Below are 21,300 nucleotides of genomic sequence, written 5' to 3' on the forward strand. Positions count from 1 at the left end.
TTCAGCTTCCCCGTCCTCACTACCCTCGATGGTGGGGCGGCCAAGGACTATTCGGCAATCCCCCGGTGGATAAAGGCGCTCGCGGTGCACCTATGCCCGCAGAGCGCCGCCACCTGGCGCGGGTGCCCAAAGCCCCCGTCCAAGGCCTGTAGGTTTACGTCGTCTCTGATGGCCAAGGCCTCCAGTGCCGCTGGACAAGCCACCTCTGCCCTGCACGCCATGGCTCTCCTGCAAGTCCGCCAAGGCGCTAAAGGAACTGCACGAGGGTGGTTCCAGCCGATCGGGAGTCGATGCAGGAACTGCGCACAGGTGCACCTGACCTCGCTCTCCGAGCGACAGAGATCACGGCGCGGTCTCTCGAGTGGATCATGGCCACAGTAGTGGTCCAGGAGCGCCACCTTTGGCTCAACCTGGTCGAGATGGGTGAGGCTGACAAGACACGATTCCTTGCTGCCCCGGCATGTCCCAGGCAGGCCTATTCGGCAACACCGTCGAGGACTTTGCCCAGCAGTTTTCGATGGTAGAGCAGTAGATGGATGCTAGCCGGCATATCCTGCCCTGGTGCAGCTCAAGATCCCGCACCCCGTCTACTCATCGCTAAAGGCATCCCCCTGCGGTGACTGCACCGGCTCTGCCGCAGCCTGCCCCTTTGGCCCGGCCCTGGCGTGAAGCCCACCACAGGAAGCAGACACCACCCGTCTCGCGGCCGCCCAGAACCTGTGAAAGGCTTCAAAGCGCCCTTGAGACGAGCGACCCAGGGACAACGAAACCCACTGCTCTGGACAGGACGCAGAAGACCTAAGCAGTCTACCATCTGCGGTGGTAGACACAATCACTCAGGCTAGGGCCCCCTCTACGAGGCGCCTGTTCACTAAGTGGTGTTCTTCCCATCGGGAAGACCCCCAGAGATGCGCAGTCAGATCAGTGCTTTCCTTCCTGCAGGAGAGGTTGGAAGGGAGGCTGTCCCCTTCCACCTTGAAGGTGTACATTGCTGCCATAGCAGCACACCACGACGCAGTCGCCGGATGGTAAGTCCTTAGGGAAGCACGACCTGATCATCAGGTTCCTAAGAGGCACCAGGAGGCTGAATCCCGCCAGACCGCGCCTCGTTCCTTCATCGGACCTCTGTAGTTCTTCAGGGTCTACAGAGAGCCCCCTTTGAGCCTTTGCAGTCAGCCGAGCTTAAGGCACTCTCCTTGAAGACTGCCCTCCTGACTGCACTCACTTCCATCAAGAGGGTAGGTGACCTGCAAGCGTTCTCTGTCTACGAAATGTGCCTGGAGTTCGGTCCAGGTTACTCTCACATGATCCTGAGACCCTGACTGGGCTATGTGCCCAAGGTTACCACCACCCCTTTAGGGACCAGGTGGTGAACCTGCAAGCGCTGCCCCAGGAGGAGGGAGACCCAGCCCTGTCGTCGCTGTGTCCGGTGCGTGCTTTACGCATCTATTTGGATCACACGCAGAGCTTTAGAATCTCTGAGCAGCTCTTTGTCTGCTTTGGTGCACAGCGGAAAGGAAGCGCTGTCTCCAAGCAGAGGATCGCCCACTGGCTCATTGATGCCATAACTATGGCATATGTTGCCTAGGACATGCTGCCCCCGGTAGGGCTACCAGCCCATTCTACCAGGGGTGTAGCAGCTCCCTGGGCCCTGGCCAGGGGTGCCTCTCTAACAGACATTTGCAGAGCAGCAGGCTGGGCAACACCCAACACCTGTGCAAGGTTCTACAACCTCCAGTTGGAACCGGTTTCGTCCCAGGTAGTGGCACGCAACACAAGCGGATAAGCCCAGGATAGCTGGCCGGGTGTATCGCTTGCACATAGCGCCTTCCACCTCCCTTGGAGCTGAAGACGTGCACCGTTAATTCCCAGTAGTGTTCACAAACTTTGTTCCCTGTTTGACTTCCTCCAAGCCCTGTGGCAGTCGAGTTTTCGGAGAGACTCGCTGCCAGCCCAGTACACGCGCTAAGAGCCCTGTTCTGGGGTAGGTGCTCCTGTAAGGCTAACCCCATGCAATATATATCTTCCGCTAGTTTGTTTCCCTGCTGGCAAACTGCATATTCCTTGGGCAGAGCCCCTCTGCCCCAGTCTCCATGTTTGTAGTAACTCCTCCCCCATTGGGCAGGATCTACCTTGAAGGCTCTCCACATGGTTGGAAAGACCATGTGACATGTTCTTCCACTTAAATATCCCCCCCTCTCTTTGGGCGAGGTGTGGTCTCCGCAGTGTCTTCCCCTTGGGAGGGACACCCCCGACTAGACCTGGCGGCCCGGTCGGATAATCCCCCTTCTTTTTTAGGGAGTGGAAAAAGAGAAGGGGAAAAGAGGCCACGACTGGGTTAAGCCTGTCTCTATCTTTGGGTAGTCGACTTGTCCCCAAAAAGGGCTGTTCGACACTCATAACTATGTTGGGGGAGGTTACGTGTCGACCTGGTGTGCTGGTTATGAGGCACACAGCAGTCTGCCCACCACACACCACCAGTTCACGTAACACAGTTCAGCCAGTTGTGGCATTTTGTATAGGGACCCTTAGTGTCACTACATCAACACAACGTCGAGTGAGTGACAGATAGGGAACGTCATGGTTACTGGTGTAACCTCCGTTCCCTGATGGAGGGAACGAGATGTTGTGTCCCTCCTGCCACAACGCTGAACTACCTGCTGAAATGGCCGGACCTTATATCGGCTCCTCAGCATAAAACCTGAATGAGTGGTTGCATACCAGCTCCTTTTATACCCGTATGTCTGGGGGAGTGGCATGCAAATACCACTCGCCAATTTTCATTGGCCTTTTATCAAAGACCAGAGGTGTCTCGGGCTCCCAAGAGTGACCCCTAGTGTCACTACATCGTCACAACGTCTCGTTCCCTCCATCAGGGAATGGAGGTTACACCAGTAACCATGACGATTCACAACGCAAGTTACGCAATGCAAATTACAATTATTATGACTAACGTATCATTTGATTCAAGTTCACATGCTCATTTGTTTCATTGTGTAGATGTAAGTTGTTCCATAAATGTTGTGGATTTATTGATGAATCTCGTGTATAAATAGGATGCGTTTGAATGAGGTATTTACCCCATTTTAAAGCAGTTAATTTTGCCGGTGTTAGCGCATTCAACTCACGCAGCTCAAGCAGAGAAATGTTGAAATATTTTCATCATTGATTTTGTTGACAAGATTAATAATGTAAAAATAATGAAGCCTTACATTGAACTTGAATCAGCAGTATCACGAGTTTCACCTCTTAAATTGATAATACAATACAATACAAACATTAATAGTCAATAAAACTCTTGAATAATCATATTAAAATATACTTGTAACTGGTGGTGATTCAGGAGAGTCCCCTGTTCTCTATGTAAAAGCGCTTTGAGTGTAGTGTCAGAAAAGTGAACAATTCCTTCATTCAAAATATGCACTATATAAGAGTTTTGATTATCTTAATCAAAGCAAGTAATATTTCATTTTTAAATGTTTTATCATATAACATAATTATATCAACATGAAAATAGCACGTTATAACTCCGGCTCTGAATATCTTCCAGTCATGATCACAAACAGTTGATGTCCAGCTAAGCTCAAATCATGAGATTCATCCGCCAGAGCAGTAGCGTCGAAACTTGACGGATGTAATGTATTCTTCCGCAAATTGTTTGCAGTTTTACATTTCAACCACAGATGTCGCTAGAGAGCACAAAGTTACGTAGTGCAACTTTAAGTATTCTGGGCTATGAAAGAGCCACCTTGGAGCAATCAAATTATCTTCTGGGAGAGTGTGTGTTATTTAGAAACCAGCTCTGTGTGGTCGTTATGTCATGGCTGAGGTTTCTCGTGGAGTGGAATTTGGGGTGTGAGCAGCAGTATGACTTAGCAGAGAGGATGACTCAATCTTGGTGGCAAAAAAAGAGAGTGGCACAATGCTTTTAGAGGAGACAGTGGCACTGGGCAGCAGATGCAAAACTGGGCAGTCTCCCTAGAGATGGCGACATTGGCCAGCAACATGTAAGCACTGCTAACGTGCTCACTGGTCACAGTGCAGCAAGACAATATGACTACTCCACAACTGTGCCAGACAGAACTGCAAACATTTTTTTTTCTTAGTATTTTTGTCTTGTTTTCCATTACAAATATCTAAACATCCTTAAGGCTGATGTGTTTACTTTTTTGTGATGTTAAAATAATTTATCATATCCCAGCTTAACGTGCAGAGATGTAAGCCAGTTGTAGGTTGATTGTACCTAAAAGTGTAACACTGTGGCTTAGAGATCTGTGGATCTTTTCCATACTGCCTCCGCAATTTTCTATGTCACACCAAAATGCTCCCGCTGAATTTGACTCCATGTTCCTCTGCTCTCTGCCCACATTGATTTTCTTCCCGACTGCTCCCGTTATGGCAACCTTGCATTAGTTTTCCACATTGGACAAAAGCCATACAAATAGACAGCAAGTGTCAACTTGTTTCTGTTATTGCTATTATCAGATGAAGTGGGACATGATGCCCATCTGACTCACCTGAGGTTGATTTCTTTACATAAAATTGACCGTTTTCTAGTCTGAGTTTCACATCCTTTGTTGACAGTGTGTCCATGCTTTGCTCTGACATTCTTCTAAAGCCCCGTTGGCTACCAGCATAGCCTGATTTAAATATAGTTTAATTTGATGCAAGTGCAGTGTGAACATTTTTATGTTGTAATTTAAAATAAATGAATAGTAAAAAAATATATATTCTTGTTTTTTTATTTTTTATTTATTTATTTTATATATATATATATATATATATATATATATATATATATATATATATATATATATATATATATATTTTTTTTTTTTATATATTTTTATATTTTATTCATAAATGAATAAAATATAAAAAAATATATCCACATCAGATTTTTCAGGCTCTTCTCTAACCGCCCGCTCCCGCCCACAATCATGGAAGTACCTTCCGCTCCCACCTTGAACTCGAAAATGTAATCCTGCATAGAGTCTATTCGGGTCCTAAGTGTCCTGCGGGAGTTCTGTGGGAATGTAGACCTCTACTATGGCTCTTTGGCACTAAAAAACACTCTGTTTGTCTGAGGAGCCCACCCAGCCTGATGCACCAATTTGACCAATGATGTGAGTTTGGGGCGGGACTATATGTTTATCCAACCAATGTGTTTGAACACAGTGATTATTTTTTGCAATTCTGTTTGATGACACTAGTGAGGCACACTTCAGCTTCATCAGATTCACTTGAAGTAAAATATTTTCAAAAAGATATTATGAAATAAATCTTTTAGCAAGGTTTATGCTCAAATCAAGCAAAAAAAAAAAAAAAAAATGGAATTGAAAGTTAAATTAATATTAATAAAACATAATTCAAACAGAAAAGTTTATTTTGCCCCATTGGCAAATTCCTGTAAAACAAGACTTAATACATTATTTTGCTTTTCATGTAAATGTGTTTTTAGGTAATTTTTTATTTTAGATATTTATAGATATTTTTTTTACAGAAAAACGAGACAAAAACTGATTAAGAAAATGCGCAGAGAAGGATAAAAGCCAGTGAACATGACTGGCTGAAAGTGAAGATGGCAAACCGGTCTCATGACAAGTCATGATAGTAGTACAAGATGGTGAATACAAAAACGTAAAACTTTTACTCCCATAGAAAAAATAAATAAATAAAACAAATGAACAGTGTTGTTATGATTTTTAACCCCATAATCCAAAGCTAATCCTATCCATAAAGTCTAACCCCTTACCCAAACCCTAAACCTAATCATAATTTTAATAGGAGAAGAAAAGGGGAAGCATATTACAGGTTATTTATTTGTATTCAGTTATTTGTATTGCATAAAAAAAAAATATGGAGTCACCAGATTTCTTCACCAACATGTCCTTTCTTAAAATAAAGAATTGCACAGGAGGCTAGCAAATTTGAAGCCAGTGTTGTATTGATTTAATATTCTGTGTGTTGATTGTTTGGTCTCTATGGGAATAAAAGTCATACCTTTTTGTATGAACCAAGTCGTACGATATCTGACTATTTTGTCATCTTGTATAAATTATTACAAGTTGTCATGAGACTATATTGGAAAATGGATAGGAAAGACAGCAGGGCTTCGATTCTGCAGGTCTCTGATGCCCATGACTGATGTTAACAACCTGTCCGGCTGTCTACAAGGGTCAGAGAGCAGTACTGGGGGATAACACTGATTAATCATCCCCCCTGGCAAGTCACATCCGCAAGGATGCTCTGACAAACACAAGGTTCCTTTAGGACGTAAGAGCACAGCTTGAGTCGGACTGGTGCTCATTATCAGCAATATGACGGTCCCTGAATTCAGAGTGAGCTAGATGTGTACCAAATAGATACTGATTTGGAACGGGATGTAATTTATAAACTCGGAATATAAATCAAATTATCCTTACTTTATCCTTTGTTTCAAACTCTGAGTGGAATGTACAGTACTGTGCAAAAGTTTTAGGCACTTGTGAAAAATGTTGCATAGTGAGGATGTCTTCAAAAATAATGACATAAATAGTTTTCATTTATCACTTAATGTCATACAAAGTCCAGTAAACATAAAAATAGCTAAATCAATATTCTATGTGACCACCTTTGCCTTTAAAACAGCACCGATTCTCCTAGGTACACCTTCTTGGTTGTTGACAGATAGGATTTTCCAAGCTTCTTGGAGAATTCACCACAGTTCTTCTATCTATTTAGGCTGTCTCAATTGCTTCTGTTAATCTCAGACTGACACAATGTTCAGTGGGGGGCTTTGTGGGGGCCATGACATCTGTTGCAGGGCTCCCTATTCTTCTATTCTAATCTTTCTATTTGCAAAAGTAATTTTTGGGAGTCTAACATTTATATTTCCTATTGACACTCTAAAGCTGAAGATATAAATAACCATCTTAAGACAAATGCTTTTGTGAAACATCTTATGTGCCTAAGACTTTTGCACAGTACTGTATGCAAATCTGGGTGCTGGGATATTGCACACTGCACAGTGAAGTGCCGTTCATATACAGTATAAACAGATTTTATTGCTGTAAGTTGGCAAGTGGCTGTATTGTTGGACGTAGTAGGTGTTTCTACTGCTAGATGGCCTTACATAATTGGTGGGCTGCACAATGGGCCATAGCTTTTGAAAATCTGATCACAAATAGATGCATTATGTGGTAAAAAAGTGGTCATGTTACTTTGACAGAGAATCAGGTTTCTTGTTGCTACAAATGAATATTCTGGAGGGTAACACATTTAAATATAAACTACAGTAGTGCATAATGCATCATATCATTAACAAGATTAACTATTATCAATGCATGAATCAAACATTTTTAGTATGCTGACGATTCCTAAAAAAACAACCTTCCATGCATAATTTTTTAATCATAACCCTGCATGTGTGCAGAGACAAATTGTACAGAACAGTAAAATGTCTCACTGTAACATTAGCTCCAATGCTTTGTCACCGGAAATCACCAACTTGAATTAAAAGCAAATGACTTCCAAAATTAAAAATTCTGTCATAATTTGCTAACTGTTACGTCATTTCAACCCATATGACTTTCTTTCTTCCATGTAACACAAAAGGAGATGTTAGGCTGTATGCTAGTCTCTTTTTCCATACAATGAAATTAAATGGTGACTCTGTCCTTCTACCTTCCATTTCCTTTTGTGATTCAAGGGGGAAAGTGGCGAGTGAATGATAACAGAATTTTCATTTTTGGGTGACCTATCCCTTTAAACTTAAATGTTTATCAATTTAGTCTCATCGCTGGTCACACCCACATCACAATGCCAATAACTCATTAAAAATGATCGAAGTCACATAGCCTTTGCATACAAATTGCTGTGTGCGTGAACGCCCCTTCAGCTGTCCTGCAGAGTGTCACCTTGAAGTTAACGTACTACAAGAGAAAAAGAGGCTAAATGCTTCTCATGCCAAAGATACACTGATAGATCAGTGTGCTGAACCAAAAATGCACTGTCTGCTTGACAACCTGAAATGCAGAGAGAGGAAGACTAATTTCTGATGAAAGCAGTGGGGCAACCAGGCCTGAAGTTTTCAACCTGGCATCACAGAAACGCGACCAGCTAGGTAGATGCAAAGTACACACTTATTCACCACTACATCTTAAAGGAATAGTTACCCAAAAATGTTAATTCTTTGCTCACCCTCATCTCATTCCGAACCCGTATGCTTTATTTGTTCTATGGAACATGAAAAGAGAATTTTTAAGAATTTTCACACAGCTCTTTCCGTACAATTACAGTTCATACTCACCACGTCTGAGGATAAAATACTAAAAAGCACCATAAAAGGCGTCTGTATGACTTATAGGCTTGGGATCAATGCCTTTTTCACGCATCAGTAATCAGAACATTTTCCATATGATACTGATCTATATCACACACAATAGTTTTTTTTTTTTCTTCATACATATTTCTGAACACAACTTTGGTAATGTGTGAGTGGCAGAGTAACTTAAGGCAGTCACACACCAGACGGGAAGCGCCACGCTAGGCTAGGATGTGGCACAGGTATCAAATACAGGGCACGTCAATGCGGTTTAGGTGGCAGACAGTACACTTAAGTGTTTTCCCTTCTTCAAAAATGAACAACACTAGAGTACATAAACTATGTCCCATGATTAGGATTTGGGTCAAATATAATGGAAAATATGCGAGTTGCGCTCCGTGGCATGACAGAAAGCAGCCTCCAGAGTCATAGCTGGGTGCTGCCAACAGACGCCGAGTGGTTGTGGCAGTGTGCATATCTTCACTGAAAACAGTTGTTTAGAATTTTAGAACACGCCATGAACACTACATAGTGCATTCTAAAATTAGAAAAAAACTTCTATAAAAAGTATGCACACCACGGCTGCCTCCGGAAGCTGCCCAAAATTCTGCAGCGCCACGGAGCCCAACTGGCATAGTTTTCCATACAGTTAGATCCAAATGTTTATCAAAGGACAAAGATTATTTAATTTAGCCATCACTGGATGATATATTGTGTATATGTATCTTTCATAAAGCCTACACAATGTATTTTCAATTACAAGAATGTCTTTTTTTAGTTTGACAGCTTGAATGAAACCTATTCAGGGCTACATACAGAGAAATTGCAAAATAAAAGTCATTTCTAATCATTCAGTTTGCATACACCAGTTTACACTAACCTGTAAACTCATCAGTGACACTTTGTTTATTCTTGAAGTACAAAAACCGGGGCCTGGCTAGCTCAGCGAGTATTGACACTGACTACCACCCCTAGAGTCGTGAGTTCGAATCCAGGGTGTGCTGAGTGACTCCAGCCAGGTCTCCTAAGCAACCAAATTGGCCCAGTTGCTAGGGAGGGTAGATTCACATGGGGTAACCTCCTCGTGGTCGCGATTAGTGGTTCTTGCTCTCAATTGGGTGCGTGGTAAGTTGTGTGTGGATCGCGGAGAGTAGCATGAGCCTCCACATGCGGAGTCTCCGCGGTGTCATGCATGACGAGCCATGTGATAAGATGTGCAGATTGACGGTCTCAGAAGCGGAGGCAACTGAGACTTGTCCTCTGCCTCCCGGAGTGAGGTGAGTAACCGCGCCACCACGAGGACCTACTAAGTAGTGGGAATTGGGCATTCCAAATTGGGAGAAAAGGGGATAAAAAATAGTAATTAAAAAAAAAAAAGGTACAAAAACCTTTGTAACTTTTGAGTGCATGGTGACTAGACTGATACCTTTGGACTGCCACCTGCACCGCATCGACGTTTCCTTCAGTATTAAGTACAGTAAATATAGTGGAGGTGGCGTAGTGTACTAAAGCATCCCCACAGCCATCACCATTGTGTCCTTGAGCAAGGCACTTAACTCCAAGTTGCTCCAGGGGGATTGTCCCTGTAATAAGTGCACTGTAAGTCGCTTTGGATAAAAGCTTCTGCCAAATGCATAAATGTAAAAAATGTAAATGTAGTCAGACTACATTACTGTAAATAGAAGGCCAAATGACAGTGAATAGGAAAGCACACAAATTGTGCTTCTAATTCAAATGTCGGCTAATGTTAATATATTGATGCCTCAAAAACATATAGAGAAATTAACTGATTATTGAACAATATTTTATGTCATTCCTAATGACTTCTGTGTTACATTCAAAAACCTTCTGAATTAATAAGAAATTTCAGCTATACTGAAATTTAAGTCTGCAATTTAAGTTTCTAGTTTGAAACAACATTAGTGTGAGTAAATAATGACCTATTCCTTTAAAATAATGCCAAAGACTCCAAGCATCTGTACAGCTGACATGTGGAAATTTAAATTTAGATTGAAAGTTAATTCCACATACGGGTTACAGCAGGGGGTGTCAGGGGGTGCGATTGTTCTCTCTCCACCCCCTAAAGCAGGAAGTGTGTCTGTTGTTCCCTTCCTGCTCCTCACATAGATAATTATAGCCATCAGAGTTTGGACTTTCATTCATGTAATTCATGGAACACTTGATTGTGCAATATGAGACTGAACTGGGGAAAGTTGGGAAAAGAGACAAGAAACATCCCTGAAATCAGTGCATCCATCAACAAAAGTGCTGTCTAGGCAGAGAGAGGACAAGCTGTCTCTCTCTAAGTGTGTAAACGGCACATTTGCGTCCAACTCTACATTTTTCAACATAAATCAGGAGGAAAGAATGTCTACTTAAATCCAGAAGGAATATCTAGTGACAGGCACTTAAGAGTACCTAAAAATGTATTTAAAAAAGCCACAGAACCTTTCACATTGAGTTTTCATTGGGTTTTTGTCCACTGTGGGAGGTAACTTTTTTTAACACCATTTGGAACGCACTCCCTCCCACCAGCTGGTTTGAGAATTCATGATTCATTTATGACTTATTTTAGACTGCTATCATTATCCTTCCTGGTCTTCAAAAATCAATTTCCTTCATATTAGCTGTCGTTCCTTTAGACTGAATGTTCCTATTATTTAATGATGTGAGAAAAAAAAAAAAAAAAAAAAAAACAGCTTTGTTACTCAGTATGTTAAACACTGATTCTATAAAATCCTTTGTATTACATTTATTTCCCCCTCAAAACCTTCACTGGTGCATTAGAGGGACATTTTCCATCTCTAATTGCTAGCTTCAAACATTTACCCTGAGAATTTGCAGATGATCCCAGTAATTGTGATAATGACTTGGCTGATTAGCTTTAATTCCTTGAAGTTTCTGAGCTGCCTTTTGATGGACATCATTAGACAGCAACATGGTGATGATCTCATTCCCAATATTCCCCATTAATTTTTTCCATAGAGATCTCATAAAACCCTTCATAGAAGCCATGCAGCATTGAGACATAAAGCATGAAGCACTGTGAATGACGTAATGGAATTAAAATCTATTGGACAAATAAAATTATGATTTAAATTGGTTGATTATAAGTACAATATAGAAACATTATATATAAAGTATGGAAAAATATTCAGATATATACAAAACAGAAGTAGTTTGAGAGTGTATGTAGACCGACTTGGCTGCATTATTCGCAGTGTGTCAAGTTCCACTTTTAATCTTAATTTTTAAAAATAAATAATTTGAAATAATGCATACTGATGGCTTCAACAGAAGCATATGCGATGCATTTACAACCTCAGAGCTCATGGTAGGTCTGTATTTAGAAGGTTTATAAGTTATCTTTAGAAATCAATTCCCCTATGAAAAAAAAAATTATGGGATTTTACTTCCGGAACCAGACTGTTGCGCTTTATTGACTAAACCAATCGCATAACTTTGGGGTGGGACTGCCTATTTGTCCGAAGAATGGTAGTGTGAATAATGGGAAGCCTGTATGACAACAGAAATTATTGATGCAATTCTGCAGAAATTAAACACTTCACATTTAGATAGCAACAGGGATAGTTTTAAAAGAATATTTTTTATCATTATGTGAGTTTTGAATACATATTATATAGTGCACAAAAAGGGCTTGTTCATCTTTTTTTGGAGATTTTTGTTGTGCCTTGAACATTATGCAAACAATCTGCCTTTGTGTTCCACGGAGGAAAGAAAATCATACAGGTTTCTAACAACTTGACGAGTAAATGATGGCACGACTTTTTATTCTTAGAACTAGAAATAAAAAATAATATTTATTTTACAAAAACACTTGTGGTTCGTTCTGTATATGGTAATATTCAGGTTAGTACAGTTAGTAGGGCAATATCTCCCAGCATGCTCTGCTGCTGCAGGTGAAGGTTTTTCATTTGGCAGTTTGAAATAAAATGAGGTGTTTACAGAATGCTGCCCTACATGATGGAAACAACCTGCCAGATATTACACATCATTTACCCATCTGCTGAGTACCAGTATGAGTGGGACGGGCCCCTGGAGCTCCTCTGATTAAAGTGTGTGTGTATCTCAGTATGAGAGGGATGGGCCCCTGGAGTCCCTCTGATGAGTGTGTGTGTATCTCAACATGAGAGGGACATACCCCTGTGATTCCTCATGTCAGTGTGTGTGTGTCCTCACTATGAAGGGCAATGGATGCACTATCACTGGGGAAGCTACTCTGAAACTAGTTTCCAAAGCTACAAACTACTATTCTAACAACAGTTGAGCTATTTAAGGGGACATATTTAAGGGGACATCGAATAATGTAATTTAAATATAAAAATCCATACTTAATTTGCTAAGGTTTCATTTTACAGTTCCAAGATTGTATTCAGTGCCTTATGCAAGAATTGGCAAACATAGTTAACTACTCTAGAAAAAACAGCTTAATTTTCAACAAAAGAAGTTAATATGTGTGTAGCAGAAGCTGCATTTATTCGGCACAGATCGGAAGCCCTGTCCGCCCACTGAGTCCCACAACAAAGAAACATCATGAGCCCTGATTGTTAAAAGACAAAAAAAAAAAAAAAAAAAACTGCTCTTCTTTTTTGCAGTCTTGATGTAGACCCCCGTGTTAAATTTTCCCTTCGGTAGAATACCCAGGGACATGCTGCAGCAACAAGGTAGTGAAACATCATCTCTAATCAATACATTTACTGGCTGTCGCTGATTCATTGAAAGAGAGGATTTAGCTCTAATTACAGTTAATGATTGTAAGATAGTAGTGATTTGGCTTTCAGCTGGAGTCCCCCTCCCCAGTCCTTGCTACTCTGGCATGTTAATCAATTGGTTTATTGTAAAAAGCAATTAGGGGCTGCTGTAAGAGACTGTAGTCGACCCACGTACAGTAGCACACAGAAATGGGCCAGCTGCCTTGAAAGTAAGATATACTCACAAAAAATCCCACAGATATTTTTTCCCTTGCAGAGCAAAAACTATTTCTGTTGGAAGGTGCTCCATCATATCTATTTTTCCAGTCTTTTTTATTTGTATTTTTTTATTATGTGACTGTGACAACATTTTACAAAATTATATTACACTTTTCCTTACACATACTGTCCACTTAAATAAGACTTAACTAAAAGAGTGTTAAAAAGGCGCAAACACTCTTTAAGTTTATCTACTGTGCAATTTTAACTAGCTTGAACAAGTATGTAAATTTAGTTGTTTAAGTACTGCAAACATTAAAATGTGCATCTTACATGTAGGGATGTGAATGAGTAATCAATTACTCATTCAGCTTTAAATATTCGACTAGTCAAAACACTACTCGAATATCGCAATTTGATTCTCCTTTGAGCCTTTACCTGGAATTCTATCACTTAAATCTTACCTCAGTACATTGGATGGTGCTGCGGATACATGAAATTGTTAAAGGAAAAGTTAACCGAAAAATGAAAATTCTGTCATTATTTTAAGTTATCGTATCGCTTCAGAAGACTTTTTAATGTTTAATGTTTCTATGTGTGAGTGCAAATGTTGTTGTTCATGCATAGTGCTTTTTTTTAATACAAAAAACAGATTCAAAGGTATTTAAAGTTACCTTATTTTGAAACTATAAGTTATAAAGCTGTAATGTGTAAAAACCCCAAAAGGCTATACATTTAAATTGAATAATGTCATACTCTTTATTTAGTAACTGAAATTCTAAATTTTAAGTCATTGATTACTAATTTTTTTATGTGTCAGGTTAAGATTGCATTGTGCGAGTAACAGCGTGAAAAGTAAATGTTTATGAACTGATAATTTGCCCTTTGTGGCAGAGTGAGCAAGAGACAGTGAATCAACATGAAATGTTCAAAAAGAGGAATAAAAGTGTCCAAGGGGGTTAGTGTCCAAACAAAAGGGGAATCTGGCGTCTTTGCGGTGAGACGGGGGCTTTGTGTAGGTTGCAAAGTGCCCAAGGGATGGTCCAGGCAGTGGGCAGGGTCCTGCAGTCGCATACGCTCCCCTCCTACCTCAGGGGCGCTGGCTTCTGTGGCGGCCTGTCTTCCCAGGGGCCGCGGTGTGAGTAGGGAAGGGTGGTCCAGCATCCTAGCCACAACATTTGTTGTCATCCCCGGCGACACATCTAACTCGCGCAGGGTTCCAGGGGAGCTGATCCGGCAGCGCATCTAATTCAGCCGGTAACCTCCCTGCTCTGCTCCTGGAACTGCGAGGACACCAGTGTGTACACACAAGGAGATAGAAGCCAGCTCCCCAAGGAGAGGTGCACTCTGCGTTTTTATGGCAGCGGTGATGAGGCTATATTCACATCAGGTTTGCCTCATCATCCACTGCCCAAACAAGGCTCATTTAATTGCACCTCTTCTCTCTCCTGCCCACTCCCGTTGTAAGCCTGGCTGAAGGAGGGCCCTCAGAGGCGGGGCGACGATAACGAGAGGGAGGGGCGGTCGTTCCACCACACCTTTCACTTGTGATTTGTGTGAAAGTGAATAAAAGTGATTGTTGTTGTAGTGCCTCTAGTGTTCATTGCTCCAGTAAACTGCCGTGATACACACAGTGAGCCACGTAAAAATAATGTAGCCAAAATGTAGGTATAGTAACGTGATTCTATAAGACCAGGTTGATTTTTTGAGTCTGTCGGCTCAGAAGCAACATCAGAAATGTGTGGGCGTGTGCACAGATTATGGGGAATGTTAGTCTTCACCACATGCTCAAACCAGACAGTTCCTGTTCTGAAGGTGGGTTCGTTTCTGCCAATTGCATCTGTTATTGGGCAAACAGCAGGGGCTCTTCTACCTCTTCTCCTGTCTGTGCTTCCTTGCCTCTCTGTTGTTCTAAATCATTTTTATTTCATTACCAAGTTGATGGGTATGTCCTGCTAGAGGCAGTAGGGGGGATTTGGAGGCAAACGGGGTGACAGATCAACTAAACACAGCTGTTTGATGCAGAGGGGGCTCTAGCAGAGGTAAACAAGCAGCCACTTTAATTGTTTTTAAGTACTCTCAGGTGGCAATGTTTACCCACCATCAATTCTGAATAGAAAACTCACATTATAGGAACCCTGCTTTAATGACCATCTACCATGAGTTCAGCATGTATTTTAATACTGATCCAAGGTAGGAAAAGAGGAAGCAATGGATGTCAGGTTATGCACAAGGAATATGACAGATAACTGATAAGGATTCTGAGAAAACAAAGATTTGAGGGACGAAAAGAAAAAAAATAATGGGAAGGATCAAATAGAGTTTAAAGACCCCTTGAAACTATTTGATAAACACACCTGTTTTTCCAACATGGTCTCATGACAAGTCGTAATAATAGTACAATACTGTGAAATCATACAAGCTTTTGTTTACAAAAACATATGATTTCTACTTCCAAAGAGAAAAATAAATGAAACAATGAAAGATGTTATTATGATTTTTCCTAAATTTGACCCCAAACCTCAACCTAACCATAAAGTCATACACCTTACCCAAACTCTGAAACTAATACAGGAATAAATAGGAAAATAACTTTTGTGTACCACGGAAGAGAGAAAATGCTGGGGTTTGGAACAAGATGAGGCAAGCGTATTACAGGTTATTCACATATATCAGTCATTTGTATTGCATGAATACATATTAAACGAGTTACCGAATTTGTTCACAGACATTTCCTTTCCTAAAAAAGTATTGGATTGGAGGCTAGCTCAACTTTGATGCCTGTATTGTATCGATTTAAAATTCAGTTTGATGATTAGTTGGTCTCTATGGGAATAAAAGTCATACCATATAAAGTTGTACAATATCTTATGATTTTGCCATCTCAAACAAATGATTACAAGTTGTCATAAGACTATGCTGTTTGTTTTGCTTTTGATTTGAACTTGGGGCTTGTTCTGGGTGTCGATGTGTCCGAATGGTAAACTGTCAAATTGTTTGCTTACGATACTAGAGTCTCCTTTAGAGTTTCTCAAAGAGATCTCAACAAACTGTGTCTGCATCAAACTGTGCTCAGAACTGCCAAGTACCAATGTCTTCTATCAAAAGTCAGAGTTTTCACTAAGAAATCCAACATTTCAAATCAAATTATCTGGGAATGCACCAATGTTTCAAAACCATCGGCATATCGGTCTTAAGCAATACAACTCTGAGATGAAAAATGATGGTTTATTCACACTAAATTACATAAATTAATTGCATTGTATACATGTTGATTGTTATTTGCATAACAATGTAAAATTAGCATAATATATGTACATTCATATGAAATAATAGGAATTTGTAATGTTCTATCATAATATGTACAATTGTAGTTCTACTATTGAGAAGGGACCTCTCAATACCTTTTTTTTTTTTTTTTGTGAACGAGAAGTGATTGTTTTTTGTGAACGATAGAAGAGAGTACTGATACACGAGCACGGTATCTGGCCCGATTCCAAGATCCAATCCATGTTTAAAGAAAATTATTTATTGTTTGATTTACTGTTAGAATAAACAATAAAACATTGTTTGGTTTATTGTTAGAACAATAAAATAGCTTTTGTACCTTCGTTGTACATTTTAAAGCAAAATTCCTAAGCAAAAGAGTGATCTAATAACAAAATAAGGTTAGTAATTGGAAAAATATCAGTATCAGCCTAGTTTTTGGTTAAAATCGTTATCCGTATGGCCAAACATTTTCATATCTGTGCAGCCCTAAAATTATCTGAACTAGCCACGTCAAGTCAAGTCAAATTTTTTTTAATTTGTATAGCGCTTTTCACAACATACATTGTTTCAAAGCAGCTTTACAGAAAATCATGCATTAACAGAACATGAAACTGTAATATCTATAAAGTCTTAGAGTCATAATTGTGTAGTTTGATTAAATATGATTGTAAATTGTGTATACAAATAAATAATTAAATAATAATTGTATTTAGATCCCCAGTAAGCAAGCCGAATGTGACTGTTGCAAGGAACACAAAACTCCATAAGATGTTGGTTAATGGAGAAAATAACCTTGGGAGCAACCAGGCTCACTGTGGGGGCCAGTTTCCTCTGGCTAAACAGCATGAATATAATACCAATATTAGTTATTTGTGTGCAGTGCATGTCATGGTTTAAAATTAGTAAACTAAGTAAGTGTTAAGGGCCAGTGTTTAAACAAATATCTTGTATGAACTGTAAGACTAATGACTAAAGTCTTTGAAGTCCATCCTGGATTAACTGCAGAAGTTCACATAGATGCATTGTCTTTTGTTAGTTGGCTGATGAAGGCTTTTGTTGGCAATTAATTGATAGTCTATGTATTCCATTTTAAGAGTATAGTCCATCATTAGACCAAGGTGATGCAGGCATAGATCAGTGAGGTGCATCGCAGTTCAACCGGCAGGTCATTTCGGTGAGGTCTATCCTAAGTCCAAGGTTCAGGCAGTGGCATATGAAGTATCCCATATCTTATGGTTGGAGGTGGCATCATTTCTTCCTCTTAAGTTCATCATAATAGACTGAAGTGATGTCTGGCTGGCACAGGCTGCATTTACTCGTCATCACACAGTGACAAGTAGCAGTAGAGTCCGACACCAAGCAGGAACGCTGCTGGATCTGGCCGGCTCTGGTAACCTCGTGATATGAATCCCGAGGTTGAGACAGGGAAACAAATAGAATAATATTAGCGTAGATGCCATTCAATTTATTGCAGAGTTATAGATTATGATAAATGTTTCTGGTTCCGGCAGACCTAACTAAAGCAGCCTAATTTTGAGTTGATGGATAAATTAGGTGTTTGCCTGGCTATGAGAGTCTTTAGTCTAGACTTAAACTGAGTGAGTGTGTCTGCGTCACAAACAGTGTTAGGGAGAATATTCCATAGTTTAGAAGCCAAATGGGAAAAGGATCTACCTCCTTTTGTGGATTTTGATACTCCAGGAACTATTAACAGGCCAGAATTGTGTGATCGTAATGAACGTGATGGAATATAGCATGATAGAAGGTCACTTAAGTACTGGGGAGCTAGGCCATTCAAAACATTGTACGTAGTTAACATAATTTTAAAAATAATATGAAATTTAACAGGCAGACAATGTAATGCCGATAAAATGGGGCTAATATTATCTTATTTATTGGTTCTAGTCAGCACTCTGGCTGCTGCATTTTGAACCAATTGAAGTTTATTTATTGAACTTGCAGGACATCCTCCCAGTAATACATTACAATAATCTAGTCTTGAGGTCATGAACGCATGAATTAGTTTTTTGGCATCAGCAACAGAGAGCATGTGTCGTAACTTAGCAATATTTCTGAGGTGGAAGAATGCTGTTCTACAAACATTGGAAATGTTGATGATAAGAGCAAGTAATTTGTAACTCTGATAAGTACAGTCTCTGTACTGTGATGGGGCCTAAATCCTGACTGAAATTGTTCATATATACTATTTCTCTGGAGGACACTACCTGTTCTAGTATTTTCGGCATAAATGGGAGATTTGAAATCGGTCTATAATTAGCCAATTCCCCAGGATCGAGCTGTGGCTTCTTAATAAGCAGTTTAATAACTGCCATTTTAAAGTTTCTTGGGACATGTCCTAAGGATAGCAAGGAGTTAATAATATTAAGAATAGGTTCTGAGATTACAGGGAATACCTCTTTTAAGAGTTTAGTTTGTATTGGATCTAACAAACATGTTGTGGCTTTTGATTTTTTGATAAGTTTTGCTAGCTCTTCATGACCTATGACAGCGAAGGATTGAAGTTGCTTGTGAGGAAAATTATGAGACACACTTTTCTGAGGTGCTGTGACAGTTGATTGCATAGTTCCACTTTTATTTCTGATTATTTCAATTTTATCAGTAAAGAAATTCATGAAGTCATTACTATTGTGCTGCGACGGAATATCTGGTTCAGTCGAGGCTTTATTCCTAACAAATTTAGCCACAGTACTGAATAAACACCTAGGATTGTTGTGGGTATTTTCTATGAGTTTGCTAAAATATGCTGACCTGGCAGCTTTTAGTGCCTGTCTGTAGCTACAGACACTATCCTTCCATGCACCACAAAATACCTCAAATTCTGTATTCATCCAATTGCGCTCCATTTTCCAAGCTGCTCTCTTGAGAGTATGAGTGTGATTATTGTACCATGTTGCGGGGCTTTTTTTCTTTAATTTTCTTTAATCAAAGGGGGGCGACACTATCAAGAGTGCTACAGAAAACTGTATTTATGTTTTCTGTATTTACATCAAGTTCTTCTAGACTTTTTGGCTTACTAAATATATGAGACATATCTGGAAGATTATTAGTGAAGCTATCTTTAGTGGTTGAAGAATAGTTCTAGCTGAACAATAGCATGGTGTAGATTGAGTGACATTAGCTGATCGCAGCATTCAAGAGACAAGGTAATGATTTGAGATGTCATTGCTTTGCAGAAGAATTTCTATAGTATCAACATCAACTCCATATGACAGAATTAAATCTAGCATATTATTATGGGATTTGTTGGTCCTGTCACGTTTTGTCTGACACCAAGAGAGTTGAGAATATCGATAAATGATAATCCCAATGTGTCATTTTCATTATCTATGTGAATGTTGAAGTCACCAACAATTAAAGCTCTATTCACAGTATCTACTAGATCTCACCAAGGAAATCAGAATACGGCCTGGGTGATCTATATACTGTAGCAAGGGCAAAAGACGACAGAGGTTTTTTATTTATATCTGACGTTGTCACAATAACCATTATTAGTTCAAAAGACAAACTTATATCCTGTCCTCTAAGTAACATCAAAAACTTCACTGTAAATTTTAGCAACACCTCCTCCTCGACCCTTCAGACGAGGTTCATGTTTATAACAATAATCTGAGGGAGCAGACTCATTTAAACTAATATATTAATCCGGTGTAAGCCAAGTTTCAGTCAAACAGCAGGGAGGGGGCCAGAGCATATTACAGTGTCTGACATAGTTTTTGCAAGTTCACACACCTCTTTAACATTATCTCTAGTGATCTCCGACTGGCGAAGCCAGACATCGTTAGTGCCGACATGAATAACAATTTTAGAATATCTACTTTTAGCATTAGCCAGCACTTGTAAAGTTGATCTCAGATGACCGAGCCCCAGAAATGCATTTAGCAATTGTGGCTGGAGTCTCTATTTCCATGTTCCTTACAATAGAATCTAATAACAAGGGCACTTTCAACATGATTCTCAGTGGATGCATCACTAAGTGGGGAGAATCTATTGGAAGTCCTAACAGGAACGGGAGAGTGGTGTCGCTTTGTTGAGCGAGTATGCCACCAAGACTTCACCCAAACACCCTGCTGCAGGGGCTCTACAGCCGGAACCAAAGTGTGCATGTTGCTCGCTGTTCTACTCGCATCCAAAACAGTATCTAACGGCTTCTCTTTCTCACTGACCTCCACTAGCATTCGGATGCGTGCCTCTGACTCATTAACCTTCTTCGTCAGCCTGACTAATTCCTTACATTTATCACATGTGAATCCCTCACTGCTGACGGAAGAAGTTATAGTAAACATGTGGCATGCAATGCATGAAACGATAACATGAGCGGATGCCATGACTTACCGAAATTGTTTGTTGTTGTTATTGTTATGGTTGTTCTTGAGCAGCGAGGGTTTGAGATCGATGTGAACCCTTCACGCAGTTGTTTGCTGTTGTTGTGGTGGTTCCTGATCAGCAGAGGATTTAGTTTGATGCAATAATCCGTGTAAAACACAGAGGAGAAAACGAATGCACGCAGTCGAAATGCGAGATGTAGACAAGCGGAAAAAAGAAAAGAAAACGGGTGTGCACGGTAATATACATGCAACTGAAACAGTAGAAAAGCCGAAGCACGCAGTAAAAGCAGTAGAAAAACCGAAGCACGCAGTAAAATGGCAAAAGGATAAAATGATGAACGTAGAGGAATAAGCAAGGCTAAGCAGGCAGCAAGCTACAAACACAGACTCATGCAGTGTGCCAGCAGCAACTGGAACCTTTTTTAGCACATCAGTTTTTATAGCTCTA

At 40.3% G+C, this 21,300-nt stretch overlaps 1 protein-coding gene across 5 annotated transcripts in view; it reads right to left on the reverse strand.

The window, feature by feature from the left end:
• The window catches only part of LOC127414077 (zinc finger matrin-type protein 4-like), a 137,280-nt gene that overhangs the window by 25,021 nt on the left and 90,959 nt on the right, over positions 1–21,300 (reverse strand). For 2 of the 5 annotated variants that reach the window (XM_051651801.1, XM_051651798.1), the window contains one exon: positions 16,458–20,963. The exons of the other annotated variants lie outside the window; for them this stretch is intronic. In XM_051651801.1, the coding sequence (XP_051507761.1) occupies positions 20,798–20,963 (166 nt within the window). In that variant the 3' untranslated portion in view covers positions 16,458–20,797. Of the gene's footprint in view, positions 1–16,457; positions 20,964–21,300 lie in introns of those variants that run through there. 5 annotated transcript variants of the gene reach the window in all.

This window comes from Myxocyprinus asiaticus, chromosome 23 (genome assembly GCF_019703515.2).
Source record: "Myxocyprinus asiaticus isolate MX2 ecotype Aquarium Trade chromosome 23, UBuf_Myxa_2, whole genome shotgun sequence".
NCBI classification, from domain to species: Eukaryota; Metazoa; Chordata; class Actinopteri; order Cypriniformes; family Catostomidae; genus Myxocyprinus; species Myxocyprinus asiaticus.